This window comes from Tuber melanosporum (genome assembly GCF_000151645.1).
Source record: "Tuber melanosporum whole genome shotgun sequence assembly, scaffold_155, strain Mel28".
In the NCBI taxonomy this organism is placed as follows: domain Eukaryota; kingdom Fungi; phylum Ascomycota; class Pezizomycetes; order Pezizales; family Tuberaceae; genus Tuber; species Tuber melanosporum.
In genome coordinates, this window is record NW_003298814.1 from 205,025 (window position 1) to 220,497 (window position 15,473).

At 49.6% G+C, this 15,473-nt stretch overlaps 4 protein-coding genes; 3 read left to right on the top strand and 1 right to left on the bottom strand.

Annotated features, from left to right (window-relative positions):
- Positions 1-210: 210 nt before the first annotated feature.
- GSTUM_00003020001 (uncharacterized protein) lies at positions 211-1,597 on the top strand (the record flags this gene model as incomplete). Its single annotated transcript, XM_002836631.1, has 3 exons — positions 211-315; positions 348-1,079; positions 1,136-1,597. The coding sequence occupies 3 exons, from the start codon at positions 211-213 to the stop codon at positions 1,595-1,597; spliced, it is 1,299 nt and encodes a 432-aa protein (XP_002836677.1).
- Positions 1,598-2,655: 1,058 nt separating this feature from the next.
- On the top strand, positions 2,656-3,450 carry GSTUM_00003021001 (uncharacterized protein; the record flags this gene model as incomplete). Its single annotated transcript, XM_002836632.1, has 1 exon — positions 2,656-3,450. One exon carries the CDS (start codon positions 2,656-2,658, stop codon positions 3,448-3,450), a length of 795 nt encoding a protein of 264 aa, XP_002836678.1.
- Positions 3,451-3,720: 270 nt separating this feature from the next.
- Positions 3,721-5,356, top strand: GSTUM_00003022001 (uncharacterized protein). XM_002836633.2 has 2 exons: positions 3,721-4,573; positions 4,625-5,356. Exons 1-2 carry the CDS (start codon positions 4,116-4,118, stop codon positions 5,160-5,162), a joined length of 996 nt encoding a protein of 331 aa, XP_002836679.1. The 5' UTR covers positions 3,721-4,115; the 3' UTR covers positions 5,163-5,356.
- Positions 5,357-6,952: 1,596 nt separating this feature from the next.
- On the bottom strand, positions 6,953-8,485 carry GSTUM_00003023001 (uncharacterized protein; the record flags this gene model as incomplete). XM_002836634.2 has 1 exon in its annotated part: positions 6,953-8,485. One exon carries the CDS (start codon positions 8,483-8,485, stop codon positions 7,949-7,951), a length of 537 nt encoding a protein of 178 aa, XP_002836680.1. The 3' UTR covers positions 6,953-7,948.
- Between the last annotated feature and the right edge of the window lie 6,988 nt (positions 8,486-15,473).

The following is a 15,473-nucleotide window of genomic DNA, read 5'->3' on the forward strand; positions in this document are numbered from 1 at the left end:
AATACTCGCTTAAGTTCCCCACCTCCTCACTACCCTCTCTCGTGCGTTCCCCACTCTCTAGTGATCCTCTACTCTAATACGAGTACTTTCCGCCCGCTTCCCCACACAATCCAGCTGGCAATTCCTTTTTTTTTTTTTTTCATCTTCAACTCTTCTTCCCTTTATTCTTTCTTTCTTCTCCAACGAATTGTTTTTTGAAACGGGTTGGCTATGTCACTCAAAGCCTTTCCTACCATTAAAGCCATCAGGAGCTATGTCACCCAGGGTGTTGGCTCTGGTGGTGATTACCACAATGTAGCTAGCGGTCACTGGCGAGTTCATGTTTGCATCATCCTACCGATCTTGAGACTAATATCTACAGGCTCGTCGATACTCCCATCGCGAACCCTATGTCCCGTTATGAGCAATACAAGTACTCACGAACGTCGTGGGGAATCAACGTCTTGGGTTCATTGTTTGTGGTGATTGAAGCAAGTGACGGAACAACGGGTTTCGCCACCGGCTTCGGCGGCCCCCCAGCCGCTTGGATCATCCACAACCATCTCGAGAGATTTCTGGTCGGCGCCGATCCACGGAACTTGAACCTCCTGTGGGATCAAATGTTTCGTGCAACCATGTTTTACGGCAGAAAGGGTTTGCCTATTGCTACCATCTCTGTCATTGATTTAGCACTCTGGGATCTGCTTGGCAAGATCAGGGGAGAGCCGGTTTACAAGATGATTGGTGGGGCAACTCGGGAAAGACTTTCCTTCTACTGCACTGGTCCCGAGCCTGTTGCGGCTAAGGAGATGGGCTTCTTTGGGGCAAAGGTGCCGTTACCCTACGGACCTGATGACGGCCATGAGGGATTGAAGAAGAATATCGAATTCCTGAAGAAGCATCGCGAAAGCGTTGGCCCTGATTACCCACTTATGGTTGATTGTTACATGGCTTTGACCGTCCCCTACACTATCCAACTCGCTACCGCAACCCTGGACCTCAACATCAACTGGTGGGAGGAGGTTCTCCACCCCGATGATTCGGACGGTTTCGAGAAGTTGAAGCAGGCATTGCCCCAATTGAAGTTCACAACTGGAGAGGTTCGTACCCCCATCAGAGGCGAAATATCATAAGCATCTTGCTGATTGTCGCAAAGCACGAATACACAAGATATGGCTTCCGTAAGCTAATTGAGGGACGTAACATTGACATTCTCCAACCGGATGTGACGTGGGTGGGAGGTTTGACAGAGCTTCTCAAGGTCACTGCCCAGGCAGCGGCATACGACCTCCCAGTCATCCCCCACGCATCCGGCCCCTACTCGTACCACTACGTGGTCTCACAGCCAAATTGCCCCTTCCAGGAATATCTGGCTAATTCACCGGACGGAAAATCTGTCTATCCTGTATTCGGCGATTTGTTCATTGACGAGCCGATCCCGACGAATGGATGGATTGACGTTAGCGTCCTGGACAAGCCGGGTTTCGGTCTTACCCTCAACCCGAAAGCTCGGCTAATCGAGGCTTCCCGTCTCTTGAACCCCGCTCCTGTAAAGTCGTTAAAGGCGCCAGAAGTGGAGAAAGAAGCACCCACTGTGAGCGGAGCACCGGGACGCTAATATAACGGTAAGCAGAGCGCATTCAGAGGCGGTTTGTAAGATGTAAGCCCTTGCATAAATCACAAGACGAATTCCTTGGGCCGTTTCCCCGTTTCCCGCCCACCTTTTTTATTTTTGATTCTTATTTTTATTTTCACGTTTTGCTTTTCATTTTTAGGAATTTTTGCCTCTCGTGTAGTCAGCATGGAATTATCAGCGGAAGTTAAGCAATTTATCCGAATGTGGGGAATGGGAAGACTTCTCTGGAGCCGCAGCAACCCCAGCGCATAATAACCGCTCTCCTCGAGTATATTGACAGCTTTTCATGTGGGGATTAACCCAGCCAAATCTGGGGTCTTAGTATGTATCTTGGCCAGGGAGTGGAATTTCTCCGTGAAGTGTCAATCACGTGATTTATTTAATTGAGCCTCTCCCCCGCAGTATGATAGCTCTACTCCATAAAGCCGTTTACCCCTTAGAGATATAGGCACCTAGTATTAGCTACCATGATATGACAATATAGATGATGTTGGAATATTGTCCCTGGGTTTCGATTTCATACCTACTATTGGTTTCCTATATGATCTTCACGAACTTTCAGTTATACCTTACTTGATGTCTGAAACTGTTATCACCCTGTTGTCTCCGTACTGTTTCCTCTCTATCTCCTTGCAGTGAAAATTTCTCTCTTGTTTCTTTTCTGTTTCCTTGTTGTTTCAAAGGGACAAGACTTTAGTCCCCTTACCAAAGATGAAAATTTTCATCCACACAGGCACCGGACAAGATGTAGATCATCTTGGGATAAAAGGGCCTTGCTATCTACTTAGAAATGATATGCGAATTCTGACCTTTCAATCGAGTGTCTAAGAAAATCTCCTGCTGGTGTTTTTATCCATCATTCCTCCGTCTATACTTTTCTCTCCTCACGTTACCAAACGATTTATTTTACTTCAGATGAGGTTCCCATCATAGGTTATGTTGTTAAGCAAATGCCCTAAAACACCGACTTGACTTATACCACGCAAGCTTCAACCTATCGGTATTACTCGTATACAACCGCCAGCAGCAACAAACACAATATGTCCAAACTCCTCCAAGGCAAAACCATAGCGATCACCGGTGCTGCAACTGGCATCGGCAGAGCCGTAGCCATCGAGATGGCACGTCAAGGAGCGGACATAAGCATTGGCTACCTAGGACCTATCCAAGACTCGTCGGTGGCCTCCCTCCGCGATGAAATCGAGTCAGTGCCCATCTCCCGCCAATTCCTCGCAATCCCAGGGGATATTTCAGACGTGGAGACCAGCAAGACGTTAATCAAGTGCACGGTCGAAAAGTTCGGCAAACTCGATGCCTTCGTCTCGAATGCTGGCGTCTGCCAATTCCACGACTTTCTCACCATGCCAAAGGAACTCTACGACAGGACGGTAGCGGTGAACCTCAACGGCGCCTTCTACGCCGTTCAGGCCGCCGCGAATCAAATGGTCTTGCAGGGTACCGGCGGCAGCATAATCGCCATATCCTCTATCAGCGCGCTGGTGGGGGGGGCCGGACAGACGCATTATACCCCGACGAAAGCTGGTGTCCTGTCGCTAATGCAGAGCTGTGCTACGGCATTGGGAAAGCATGGGATTCGCTGTAATGCGATCCTGCCGGGGACTATCAGGACCGCGTTAAACGAGGAGGATTTGGCGAATAAGGAGAAGAGGGAGTACATGGAGGGGCGGATTCCGCTGGGGAGGACGGGGGTCCCCGAGGATATTGCGGGTCCCGCGGTGTTTTTGGCCAGCGATTTGTCGAGATATATGGTTTGCTCCCCCCTCCCCGCCACCACACACCACCCCCGGGGGGATTCCGCTAATCGCGGGGCTTGAGTAGACTGGCGCGCAGCTGCTTGTTGGTGGGTTTGCGGTCTCTTGTGGTTTCAGTAATGCTAACTGTGCGCAGATGGGGGGCTATTCGTTAATTTACAGTAGCTTCAGTTCCGAGGATTAGTTTACTGTTCAGATACTATGTATCTTGTATTTTCCTGCTTTCTCCCCAGAACGCCAACTCTCGTTCTTGAGAGATGACAGCCTAGATCATGAACTGCATTATATCCGTACACAAGGAGGCCCCTAGAGAAGGCCCTCGTAAACCCTTCCAGCATGTTCAACATAACACCAGTAACATTACTTGTAAGCTCTCACTATGAGTACTGTACTTTAACTTATCGCAAATCCTCAGAAGGCTTCTGTCCGGCAACTTCCGAGGAGCCGCACATCCAGCATCTTATTACAACGAGCCCAGCCCAACCCCGCTTATCCACCCCGCAACTCCATACTCGGTGTGCATCCATCCCCGGAGTAAGCCCACTAAAAAGGAAAACCTGCCGCTTAGCGATATACTTCCGAAGGTGCTGTTACTCACTCGAGATCGCAAATCCTAGCCCTTCCCCTCCAGCTATCCCCACTTACATTTCATCTCATCACAACATCGTGGTTCAAAGCAATCCCACTCTCAACACAAGAGCCGCAGACCAAGAAAACCAACTAACACTATGGCTCCCTCATCACCCCCTCCAGCCGGAATCTACGTCCCAGTGCCAACCTTCTTCCTCCCACCCTCCTCCGAAAACTACAACCCCCTCACACCGCCTTTGGACCTGGACGCCCAGGCCAGCCACGCACTACACCTCGCCCGCTCGGGAATCACCGGGTTGGTACTTCTCGGGAGTACCGGTGAGGCGGTGCACTTGACGAGAGCGGAACGTGTCGCCCAGATCAAGCACGTGAGAGCAGCACTTACTGCCGGAGGGTTCAAAAACTACCCGTTGATAGCGGGGACGGCAACGAATGGAATTGAAGAGACGGTGAAATTGCTCAATGGGTCGGCGGCGGCGGGCGCGGGGTGGGGATTAGTGCTTGCACCTGGATACTTTGCCGGAGCGGTGAGTGAGGAAGGGATAGTTGGGTGGTATAGGGGCGTTGCAGATGGGAGTAGTATCCCGATTATGATGTTTGTTGTCCCCTCATTTCCATAAGTTTGGACGCTAACCAAGATGCATAGCTACCACTATCCCAGCGTCAGCAACAACGTCAAGCTCCCTCCCAGCATCTTCCGCACCCTGGCCTCGCATCGCAACATTGTCGGCGGCAAACTCTCGCACGGGGACATCTCGGTCCACGCACAAATTGCCCTAGACCCGCAAATCGACCACAAAAACTTTCACCTTTTCACGGGTCTCGGCCAGCAGCTTTTCCCAGCCCTGCAGGTCGGTTGCAGCGGCGCGATTGATGGTCTCGCCGCAGTATTCCCCAAAACGGTGGTGCATATATACACCCTCGTCACGCAGACAGACCCGCTTGATAGGGAGACACTGGAACGAGTTCGCGAGTTGCAGTATCGGATCAGCCGTGCAGAGGAGTTGATTGTTAGGTTTGGTGCTGTGGGAATTAAGGAGGCAGTTAGCCGTGTATTGAACTTTGGAGAGCCAGATGGTGGGAGACTGCCGTTGGCGCGGGGAATGGGGTATGGGGAATGGGAGAGGTGGAGTGAGGAGATGACAGAGATGGCGAGAATTGAAATGGAGTTGCAGACTTCCTAGTCCGCTGTCATTTGGTGGGATGGGTTTGGATGGGATCAGAAATTTGAGTTCATATTTTGTCACCCGAACTATATCGCCCGGAAGAATAGTGGTGTCACGTACTACTTTCCTGGGGGGTAAAGATCTGGTGTTGCCAAATCATCTCATTGTATCCGATAAGCTTAGTTCTATGAGAGCTTAATTATAAAGAAAAATGCCGAAGAGGGGTTTGGCCTCTACATAGTGCCTTTCATTGATCCTTTACGATATCTTTGTTTAACCCCCAAATTAGCTGTGGCCTCACACTACCGCTGTGGCCATAGGTAGCACAATTCTCCACCGAACGCCACATTTCCACACTCCGTGTATAAGTCTTAATATCACTACCGCACAATCGACCTCTCCATATCTCCATTAAAGGATAGAAAGCAGGAAAGAAGGAAATGTTTGCCCATAGGATAAGTCACCGTGAGTAATACAAATGATCAATTCCCGAGAAGAAAAAATATCACTAATCCTTGAGAAAAGGGTTACGCAGTATCAGGTTACGGGGAAAGTACTCGAGTAGAAAACGAGGAAGAAAAGAAAAAGGCGAGCCTATTTAGGATCAGCATGGGAGACCTCTCTAGTCTGTGGCTATCATACCGGTCGTCCACTGATTTGCACGTAGTTGCAGTCACTGTGCTCCCAAGAACGGGAGAGGTGTGTTACATTTTCCACCCAGCCACACATCTGTACATTCGTCAATGTTAACAGAATTTCAGTGACATCTAGCCCCTGGAGAATGGGGGGGTGAGGGGGCGAATTGCAGGTCAGCCCGAGGGGGGAAAAGAAATATAACCTCATATAATACGGCCTATCCGCAGCTGCGAAAAATAGTTTGTTCTCCAACTCAACTCGTACTCTGTGCCACTGACAGGTCCGTTGACTATTCCCCACTTCCAGCATCACGGGACTGTTCGCGGCTGCTGGATTCACTAACAATGTGATCGGCCAGATATGACTAACCGACCATAACTCGAGTGATCCCAAGTGATACGGATTCCGGCCAATATCCCCACCCGAAATCCCGCTGGCCCCGTGATATTGGGGGTGTTGTACTGTCTAGGCAACCGGGCTCTTAGGAGATCACTAGAACCCAATTTTCACTATTGTACTGTACCTGTGACTTATGTGGTGTTTTGCCTCTTTTCTCCCCCCACCCGCGCAACTTAGCAAAGCACTATACCCCTTCCTTGGTATCAAAAGCTCGCGCGCTTGCTTAAGATCGACGAAATTCAGATAAAGTGGGAGGGGTAAATCGCCAGGATATCCTCGCTTCCCGAAAAATTCGGGGCGCTGTGGGTTTGGAAGTGGTGAAAGTTTGTAGAGTTATCTCATTTCGGTGTCCGAAAAATGGATAGAATAGAAAAGATCTCCTTTTGGGGTTGTGCTGTATGCCTCCTTAGTATAGGCTGGGTACGTTAAGAGCCACAGTTTGCACCCCTCTCAGGGCGAGGGGGGGCCGGTATTTGCGGGGAAAGAAGCACAAGCAGTTCGGACTAACGAACCGGAGCATTGGATAGGGGAGTGGCCCGGACATGGGATTCCGGAAGTGGATCTGTTAATCGGTCGGTTCGTATCGCGCTGGTGAAAAGGAGAGGAACGGAGAGGGGTCCGGGGAAACCTCAATTGGCGTTCAATAATGGATTGGTTGGGAGAACCTCAGAAGAGTGTGAAGGAGATCTTCTAGATTCTGCATTCATCTGGTGGGCTGGTTTCCCACCTCCTTTCCCCCTAGTTACTAGACTCCGGTAGCGATCTGCGGTCTCTCGTGGCCAGCAAGAGTGGGTAAAGAGAATAGAGATTAATTATTCGGTAAAGACCCGTTCCGGTAACAAGGTAGGAAACGGTAGCAAGAATAGAGAAGCTACTAACGAAAGCGATATCCCCGCAGAGTTGTTCCGAGTTCATCTACAGGCCCGGGAGCCACAATGAATCACCAAACGCCTAAAAAAGATACACATGAGATAGAAGGGGAGAAACAAGAGGAGGAGGAGGAATAGGCATCACGCTAAATCCACTGCTGCTAACCAGGACTTCACTCGAAAGTGGAATAAAGATTTATAAAGGGTTCGAGGAGAGCGCCTCCTGCTAACGTGCCACCCGCTCTTGAAAAGAGGTAAAAGGAGCATGGGTCGAGAAACCAGTAGCCCAGAGACGAAATGGATATCCTTCCACTATATTCCCGAGGTACAGAGTAATTTTCACAACATGTTTGCTCCCCCTTTCTCACTCCTTATTGGGAGGCTCTCGGGGTGGAAGGTAGGGAAGAAGGCCAGAAGGGAGGTACGGGTATAGTTAAGCCAAAGCACGTTCCTCCCGGAATTCATTTGCAGGGTAAAAGTATATTCGGAAGGAACTCACTTAACCGCTATCCTCTTTCCCACAGAGTGACGGGCAAATTTGGCCCCACTCTCGGAAAGCAATTACCCCGACGCTCGAGAACACACTAGTTAGCGTCTTTCTGCACGTAGCGATTGAAACAAAGTCAAGTTTTGTCCATTATAGCTTACAGCTGAATACTTCCGCCCTCTTACGCTTCTCTATTTGATGCCATACACCGTGCGACCCACACCTGACAGCTTATCAGAGATCCGGACGAGTGATAGCAAGTGACGGTCTGCAATGCAGTACATGACTCGGGACTACCAATTGCATGAGTTGCGCTAGCTCACGCCATGTGATAGAGCTGACACTTCAAGGGGCATGTCCGGACTGGAAAGTTTAAGTCAGTACCGACCAAGTTAAGCATCAAGCCACTCGTATCATTTATAGAGAGGGGATGTAACGGAAGTTCCCCCACCAGGGAGAATTTCACCACAATCGGTTATTTCTGACTGCGTGATATAGGCAGACTCCCGAAACCAGCCCGGAATATTCAATATATCTGTTCTATCACAAAAATGAAAGATTACATATCTAAAAAATAAAATAAAAAATAGTGAAGGAGCACGGCTGTATTTCAAAGGGGGTGGGGGTAAACTAAGGGGGCGATGGGACGAGGAGGTGGTGGCGGCTGTAGCGGGGAATTGGATAAGTTGTTCTGGGGTAGAGTCGGTACGGATGTACGGGAGGTGGATGGACGAAGGCGTATTTTTGCGATGGGTGGGATAGTGTAGTACCGGTGAGGTGAGGTGAGGTGAGGATAGGCTAAGAGGGAACTTTTTGGAGTGAGAACAGAAATGTGAAGCACGCATACAGAGGAGATCTCCATTGGTTTTAAACCTTTGGCAGAAGCCTTGAATATATACAGTACTCCAAGTCACTAGTGTTGCCCTTCTTCCGTCTCCCGTCTCCCACATCTGTTCACACAGTGGATTAAACGTCACCCCCCCCCCCCCCCCTAACCTAGCGTAACTGCCTTCCGCTCCTGGCTACTCGATCCTAGTCTTTACCTACCCGTTTGTACCGCCGCCTTCCAATCCCCACCATTTTCAGGTAGAATGCGCGACTGAAAGTGGGAGTTGAGTGGAATGGAATGTAGGACTTGCCTTTCTTTCCCCCATGTGCTAGCGGGAGTATGTGAAAAAATATGTGTGCCAAGTAACGTATGATATAATACCACATAGCTTACGGTAGGTTTAGGAGAAGGTACGAGTAGAGGTCTGTTTTTTGTAGAGGGAGTTGGAACTGAGTAGGGGGCTTGGATCTATGAATATCTTGGAGGAAGGCCCCCGTCCCCAGACCCGCAGGCCGGCCGGCCGATCGGAAGGAAACTTATTATGATACTATGATACTAATCATTGGAAAGGAAAAAATGGAAGAAAGGGGGAAATATTATGAGAGAGATAGAGAAAATATCTTAGTATGTTACTGTCAGTGGCGTGCCCGAACCCCAGGTTGTAAACTGCATTCCCTCAGCCGCGAGCCATCAACTCAGCTGTGATGAGAATATCCGCAGAAGCCAGCCGTAATCCACCTCGACAACCCCCAATCAATTCTGTATGATACCTCCGGACTGCCACACCCACGTCTATCATCCCTTAACAATCTCAATCCCAAACCCGTTAACCAGAGCAGCCGAGTGCGTCCGCATGATCCTCTTTACCATACCGGCACCAAACCACCGCCCCGTATGATAGTCCCACTACTATTACACATCCCCGACTCCCGCTCTACCTTAACCTCCCTTCCTCCATATACCGGTAATACAACTACAAACAGCTCTAAACCCTCGCACCACCACTTCAAAAGCCATCTCTCGCCCCGCTTCCAACCCCCGCCCCCCCCTCCTCCAAGCACATATGACGGAAGCGATCGGAGGGATTACTCATCCTCGCGTAGCCTTAGAAAGCCCCATCCCGGCAAACTTTAGTAACGGGAGTCTCAACATGAGTCACACGCGCGGTAGGCGCTCGCAGCGAGCGCGGTAGTTGGTTTTGGGTTGGGCATAGGTGGAAGTGCAGTTCCCGGGTGGGGGGGGAGTTTTATCTTGGAGAGGATGAATGGATGCGGGATTACGTACAAGTACCTACTTAAGTAATCAGTTGGTTGGTCGTTTTGGGCTGTGATTACTAATTTGGGGGGATGTATTACCTGTATAGTATCAAAATCGGGGGCCGACTGTAGGAATGCGGAAGCACAAGTACCGGACCTACTACCGGTATGGTACCGGTAGTGGGGTGGTTGGGGTGCGGGGTTAAGACTTGGATTAATGCAAGCCATTTTTCTGGTAGAGTAGATACTTTGCTTGAATGACAGGTTAGACAGAGTTGGTTTTTGTAGATTTGTCCCTTGCGATCGTACTATAGTCTACTCGAGTACTGCGGCGGTAGTCCTGCTGAACGCCCTGACCGCAATATCGTTGTGTGACCAGAACACTATCCTAACGCATGAACTCGAGGCTAACTTTATCTCACGCCCCGAGACCGAGCCCCTCCCAACCTCCCAGTAGTACAAAGGCGAGTACTTGTATCCGGTGCCCGAGTCAAACCAAGCAGGACTGGTGATCTTTATCCAAGGAAAGTTGCGATACTGGCAGAGCATCTATTTCTCGATATGAGTACTGTACCGTGCAGCATTGTATTCCACACACCGAAAACAAAACACCCCACCGAATAGCGCGACCAAGGCAGAACGAACAGGAGTTCATCCCGTCCTCCCCTACTCACTCCTGTCATGTCCATAAAAGTCGTACCTACTGCCAAGTGAATATGGGTATTATCATGATAAGTTATGCATCGACAAAATTTACCCTATCACAAGGATGAGTAAACACCCACTGTTCGGGCAACGGGGAAGACGGACTTGTTATACTCTAATATTACCGTACTTGTGCAAATCCTGTTCATTCGAGGAATGTGTTATGTCGTGCCGCATGTATTTGTTACTAAATTTAAATTTTGGTAGCGAATGCTTAGCCAGCTTGGATATCACATTTGCGGATATGGCGCAGATCTCCGCCGTCCAAGCAGACAAGGGTCGTAGGTTGTGATAAAACTCCCTTTTCTAAAAGCGGTACTCGGGTAGATTAGGAGGCATTGATGCGGGAGCTATACCATACAACCCCAGACCTCAAATGCAGGATCTCTGGCTTTTGTGATCGCATTTGGGTGCTCAAGACTTTGGCTGGATATAGAGTTCGAGTGATACCCAGTGATAAAATAACAAACCCTTGGGGGGTCAATTACTGTAGCCCATTAGCCGCAGAAGCGCTATCTATCATACCATACCCAAAATTTCGCGGCCCATACACCCCTTCCGAGATTGGTTCCTCAGGTCAGAACTGCATATGCTGAAACCGACAGGATACTTAACCCCCCCCACTCCTCACAAAGTCATACAGAACCCGGGTACGAGAGTGCGAACCCACTATGATACGTTGCCAGTGCGCCCAACACCCCAACCACCCGCTGAAGAAAATAGCCCCGGGGCACCTACCCTACAAAAACTTGAATAATTGAACCGTGTGCAATGAAGTCCAACATTGTCTTCTCTGCAAAGGAGACAAAAAAAAACACAGCAAACACATAGCCCCTTTCCCCCTTCCGCTGTAGTTTTCTCTCGTGCCTTAGTGAGGTTCCGTTTATCCCTTTGTTTGTCTCAATTGAGAGCTGGGTTTGCGGTGACCCCTCCACCACTAAACTAGAGGGGGGGTTCAACGACTTAACATACAGTACCCGTGTGGCATTTCTCTCGCATTCCAGTAGTTACGATATTCCATGCTGTGTACCCCACAGCAAGCCGGCAGAGGGAATTGCTCGCTTACTTGTTGGGAGCTCTGGATCCAGTAAAGACGTGGGGTCGACCGTGGTGTCAGTCATGAGGACACTGAATGGGTGAGATGAGTAGCGGGAGGCACTTGAGGAGCTGAGGGAAGGGGTAGTACTTAGTTTTGGCAGTATTGGTGTTAGAATACGGAATGCCGCACGGGCCAGGTTAAGTAGGCCCTTGTAGCCTCATTCACAACATCAAGGCGAAAGAAATATCAACTCCGGATTTTCACAAAACCAACCCCAACCCTCACAACTATCCCCCACCACATTGTGCTATACCCCACCCCCCTCGTGGTAAATAAAACAGGAATGGCCAAGGTTTTCACATGAGCTCCTTCCTTCCTTCCTCCCTTTTCTTCAACAAATTGTCCACGCCGCACATGAGAAACGGATTACTCACGGGCCAACCCTGATGTATATCTCTGCAAGTACCACCAACCACTATCACTACCCAAGAAAAAATCGCTAAAACGCTGAGATAACCTATGGTATCACGCCCGGGCAGGAACGCCCCCGTTTCATTCATGCTTCGTCATAGGCTGGAAGTCCCGAGGACAACGCGCTTTCGTATAGCGTGCGGCAGCGCTTGTAAGAACAAGCCAAATTGTGTGTGTGCTCGAAAGTTGAAGTTAACACGAGCAGTAGTGAGGGAGGAAGGGAAGAGTTGCTAGCTCCAAGACGCAGTATCCGAAAATCACAGATCGTTTTAAGTATGATAAAGCAATGGACCTTATTAGAGTGAAAGGTTCTGGAACTGGTATGTAATCCTATCAAAGCCGTTCCACGGCCATCACTAGTTCAATTATTACCTACTAAAATACCGTTCCTCCGCCAGTCCTCCCAGACAACGGCCGCCCCCAGCTTATCACTAGCAACCTCTTCCTCCACACGAATCCGGGCCCTCCAGCTCCCGTCCCCGTCCTACCAAAAACAAAACTACTGTTACTGTACTAGCAGAAGGTGAATCTCGCAAGAAAATGCGGTATCGTCATGGGTCTTGAGTCTGTCTGGTGTGGTCAATTCACTTGCCTTTTCTAACAGAATAAGGTTCGGGGGGGAGATGATGGGGAGATTGTCGGATATTCACGCTGGCATGATACGGTCGCTTGATGAATTTCAATGTTTTGGGGGGGGGAAGATACTGAGACACTTGTGTATGATAGGGACGGAAGTTTCCGATGTGAAGCAGTAGCTACCGGTTCGGGGGTTGCACGGGGATGGGATGGGATGGGGGCATGATACGAGAGGACCAAGATGATTCTGAAGGAGTCTCCTGTTTGGAAGGCAAGTTATAAGCAAGCAGTAACTTAGTGGTACTCAAGTAGATGTCAGTGTCTTAGCGGGTTAGGGTGTTTTACGATGGTGTAACACTTTTACGACTTTTAGGGAGGAGGAACTAGCTAGGTTCAATGGATGCAAAAAGGAAGATTAGGTACCGAAGGGATTTACCGACAGTATCCCACGATGTATGGACCATGGTCCTCTCAAAGACCAGCGAACATAAGACAATTCAGGATGTTAAACGACTATGGGATCGTACAAGTATGTAGATTACAATATCATACTCGCACAAGTATCGCAAGTTTAAGCGCAGACAGGCGCTCTCGTCCCCAAATCCCGGACGGTCACTCTCCTTTGTTCAGCCCTACAGTCTGCCCGGTCTTCCCCTCCTTCCATAAACAAGCTCCCGAAACACGCCCAATTGCTTATTCTCACAATGCAATCCGCGCGAAAGAACCCGGAAAACCTCTCCCCGACCAAAATATCCAAGGATCCAAGGATCCAAAAATAACCCGCCTATCCAGAACACCGGTACTCATGCCTTCTTTCCCCGAATGAAATAACGCTGTCTGCCCTTTAATCCCCCCAATTGCGGCGTAGCGTATGAGTTAATCCGCCCGCATACCTGCACACTGTACGCCCAAGGTGTCATACAGTAAATTTACATCCTAAATAGGAGTTTGAAGATTCGGCAGCCAATCCCGGGGCTCTCCCGCTGGGTGTACAGTAAGAGCTAACCGCCAAAACTGGTAATTTTTGAGGGAAAGACATTTTGTCAGCGGTCGAATGCCGGGTTGGGGAATTATGTAATGCTCAGTCGGTGGAATGCCCATACCATACGATAGCCTTAAGTTACCTCCGTATGTTCGTTCCTAGGTGCGGTGCAGGTTGTAGAGCCGGGGGGGTCCCAAGGGTTGCGGTGCATACTCCTGGAGTGGTGGAAGTGACTATTACCGGTATGTACAGTACAGTACCGGTATGGGAGGATGGGCAGAATTCAACTTTGGGGATAGAAGATATATATTTCCCCCTCTCCATATTCCGCCACACGATATCGGGGATTGCATGATACAGTATTGATGAGACCAATTCTACCCATCAATTCGTACGGAGCATGGGGACATAAAAAATTTAAAAAAAGGCCAAGAACTGACGTCTTGCCCCCAAATTCGAGGATCTCGGCACACCTTGCAAATTGGCGAGTACTGTACTGTACATGGTCTCTCCATGGCATGCGACGCGATGACCAAATTCCCCCTGGCGCAAGCAACTCTACGCCAATATTCCACGCAGCTTATGGTGGCTGTGCGGCAACGCACTGTACAGTACAGTACTGTGCCCATGAGTAAGTTGATGCGGCCCAAATTCTCGAGTATAGTACGGTACTACCGGTCCCTCCCAGAGGCAAGTACTCATAACCTCCCCCTCCATCCAGACATAAGGACCAACCTTGCTGTGTCATGGCGTAGACAGTCACCAGGATACCGGTGGTGCAATCCATTGAGCTCGTACAAAAGGGTCTTTTGGCATCCAAAATTGATCGCATTAGATTATGCAGTACGAGTAATCATCATGCCCCAGCTACAGCAAGGCGTTTCCCACTGCCGTATCTCTCTCCCACTATCTCCCTCCCTCTAATCCCTCCAATCCGTGGTGAGGGTAGTAGTTGCCAAGGAAATTTGAGGGGGGGGGAGGAAGAGAAAAAAAGAGGGACATAAGTTACATACATACTTCCTTCACCCACTACCGATAAGAGCGATCAAGACCCGGCACTTCCTTAAACCTTATGTATAACACCAGGTCACGGTAGAGCAGCAGATATCGCATCCCAGCAACGGTCCCACGGATTGTGTGATAAAGCCCCGGTATCAAGGAAAGCTTCACGTTATGACAAGGCCTGGGGAAGTTCCAGCATTCTGTCACTCAGTCATCCGGCTAGAAGTGTTGGGCGGCGATGATGGATGGAACCCCCGACCAGAGTAAGCAGCCTGCACCTTCTTGCCTCACGGCATTGGATAGTGCTGTATCGGTACTGCACAAGACGGTACCGTAATTCGCCCGTCCTGCCCTATACGTCCAAGCGGATTACATACACTATGATTCCGTGTTGCTTGCCCAGTAAGGATGATTTAAACAAGAGACCTTAAGGGTGGCGACTATACGGTCAGGTAATAATACTTTATCCACTTGTTCCCCCTTCCTCCTCTTCCCCCTCTTCCAAATTATCCTCTGGCTTCCTCCACGACAAAGGACTGGGCTTGAAGGGTACGTCGCACACAGAAAGAGATTACCGGTATCGGACCAGTAGAGGGACTGACCATAGGCCAGTCGGAAGCTGGACATACTGCGGCTAACAGGTTCACTTGCTTTTTCGACCGGATTCCCCGGATCTTATTATATCACTTCTCCTTAATACGATAAATAATCTATCCTACACTTTCCACCCTTCATCGTTCCTTCCTTGCGGGCAGTCAAATACCCCCGATCCCCCCCCTCCACACACACATCCAAACAGAAAACCTTTGGGGAAGAATTTGACCCGCCGCAACAAAAAAAAAAGCGCAGGAGACTATTGCCTGTTCACGGCTCAACCTTTCTTTCTATTAGTCAAGATTTGGTTTTTTTTCCTTTTTCCCCTTCACACAACACAACGCCAGCACCGGCAGAAACAACACACTGGCATCCAAAACGATTTCCCGGTCCCCCTCCTCCTCCCTCCTATACTCCCACCACCACCACTCGGGCGCCCCGACAGCAAATCGGCTCCCATCACCACTGACTCTAACCATGACCG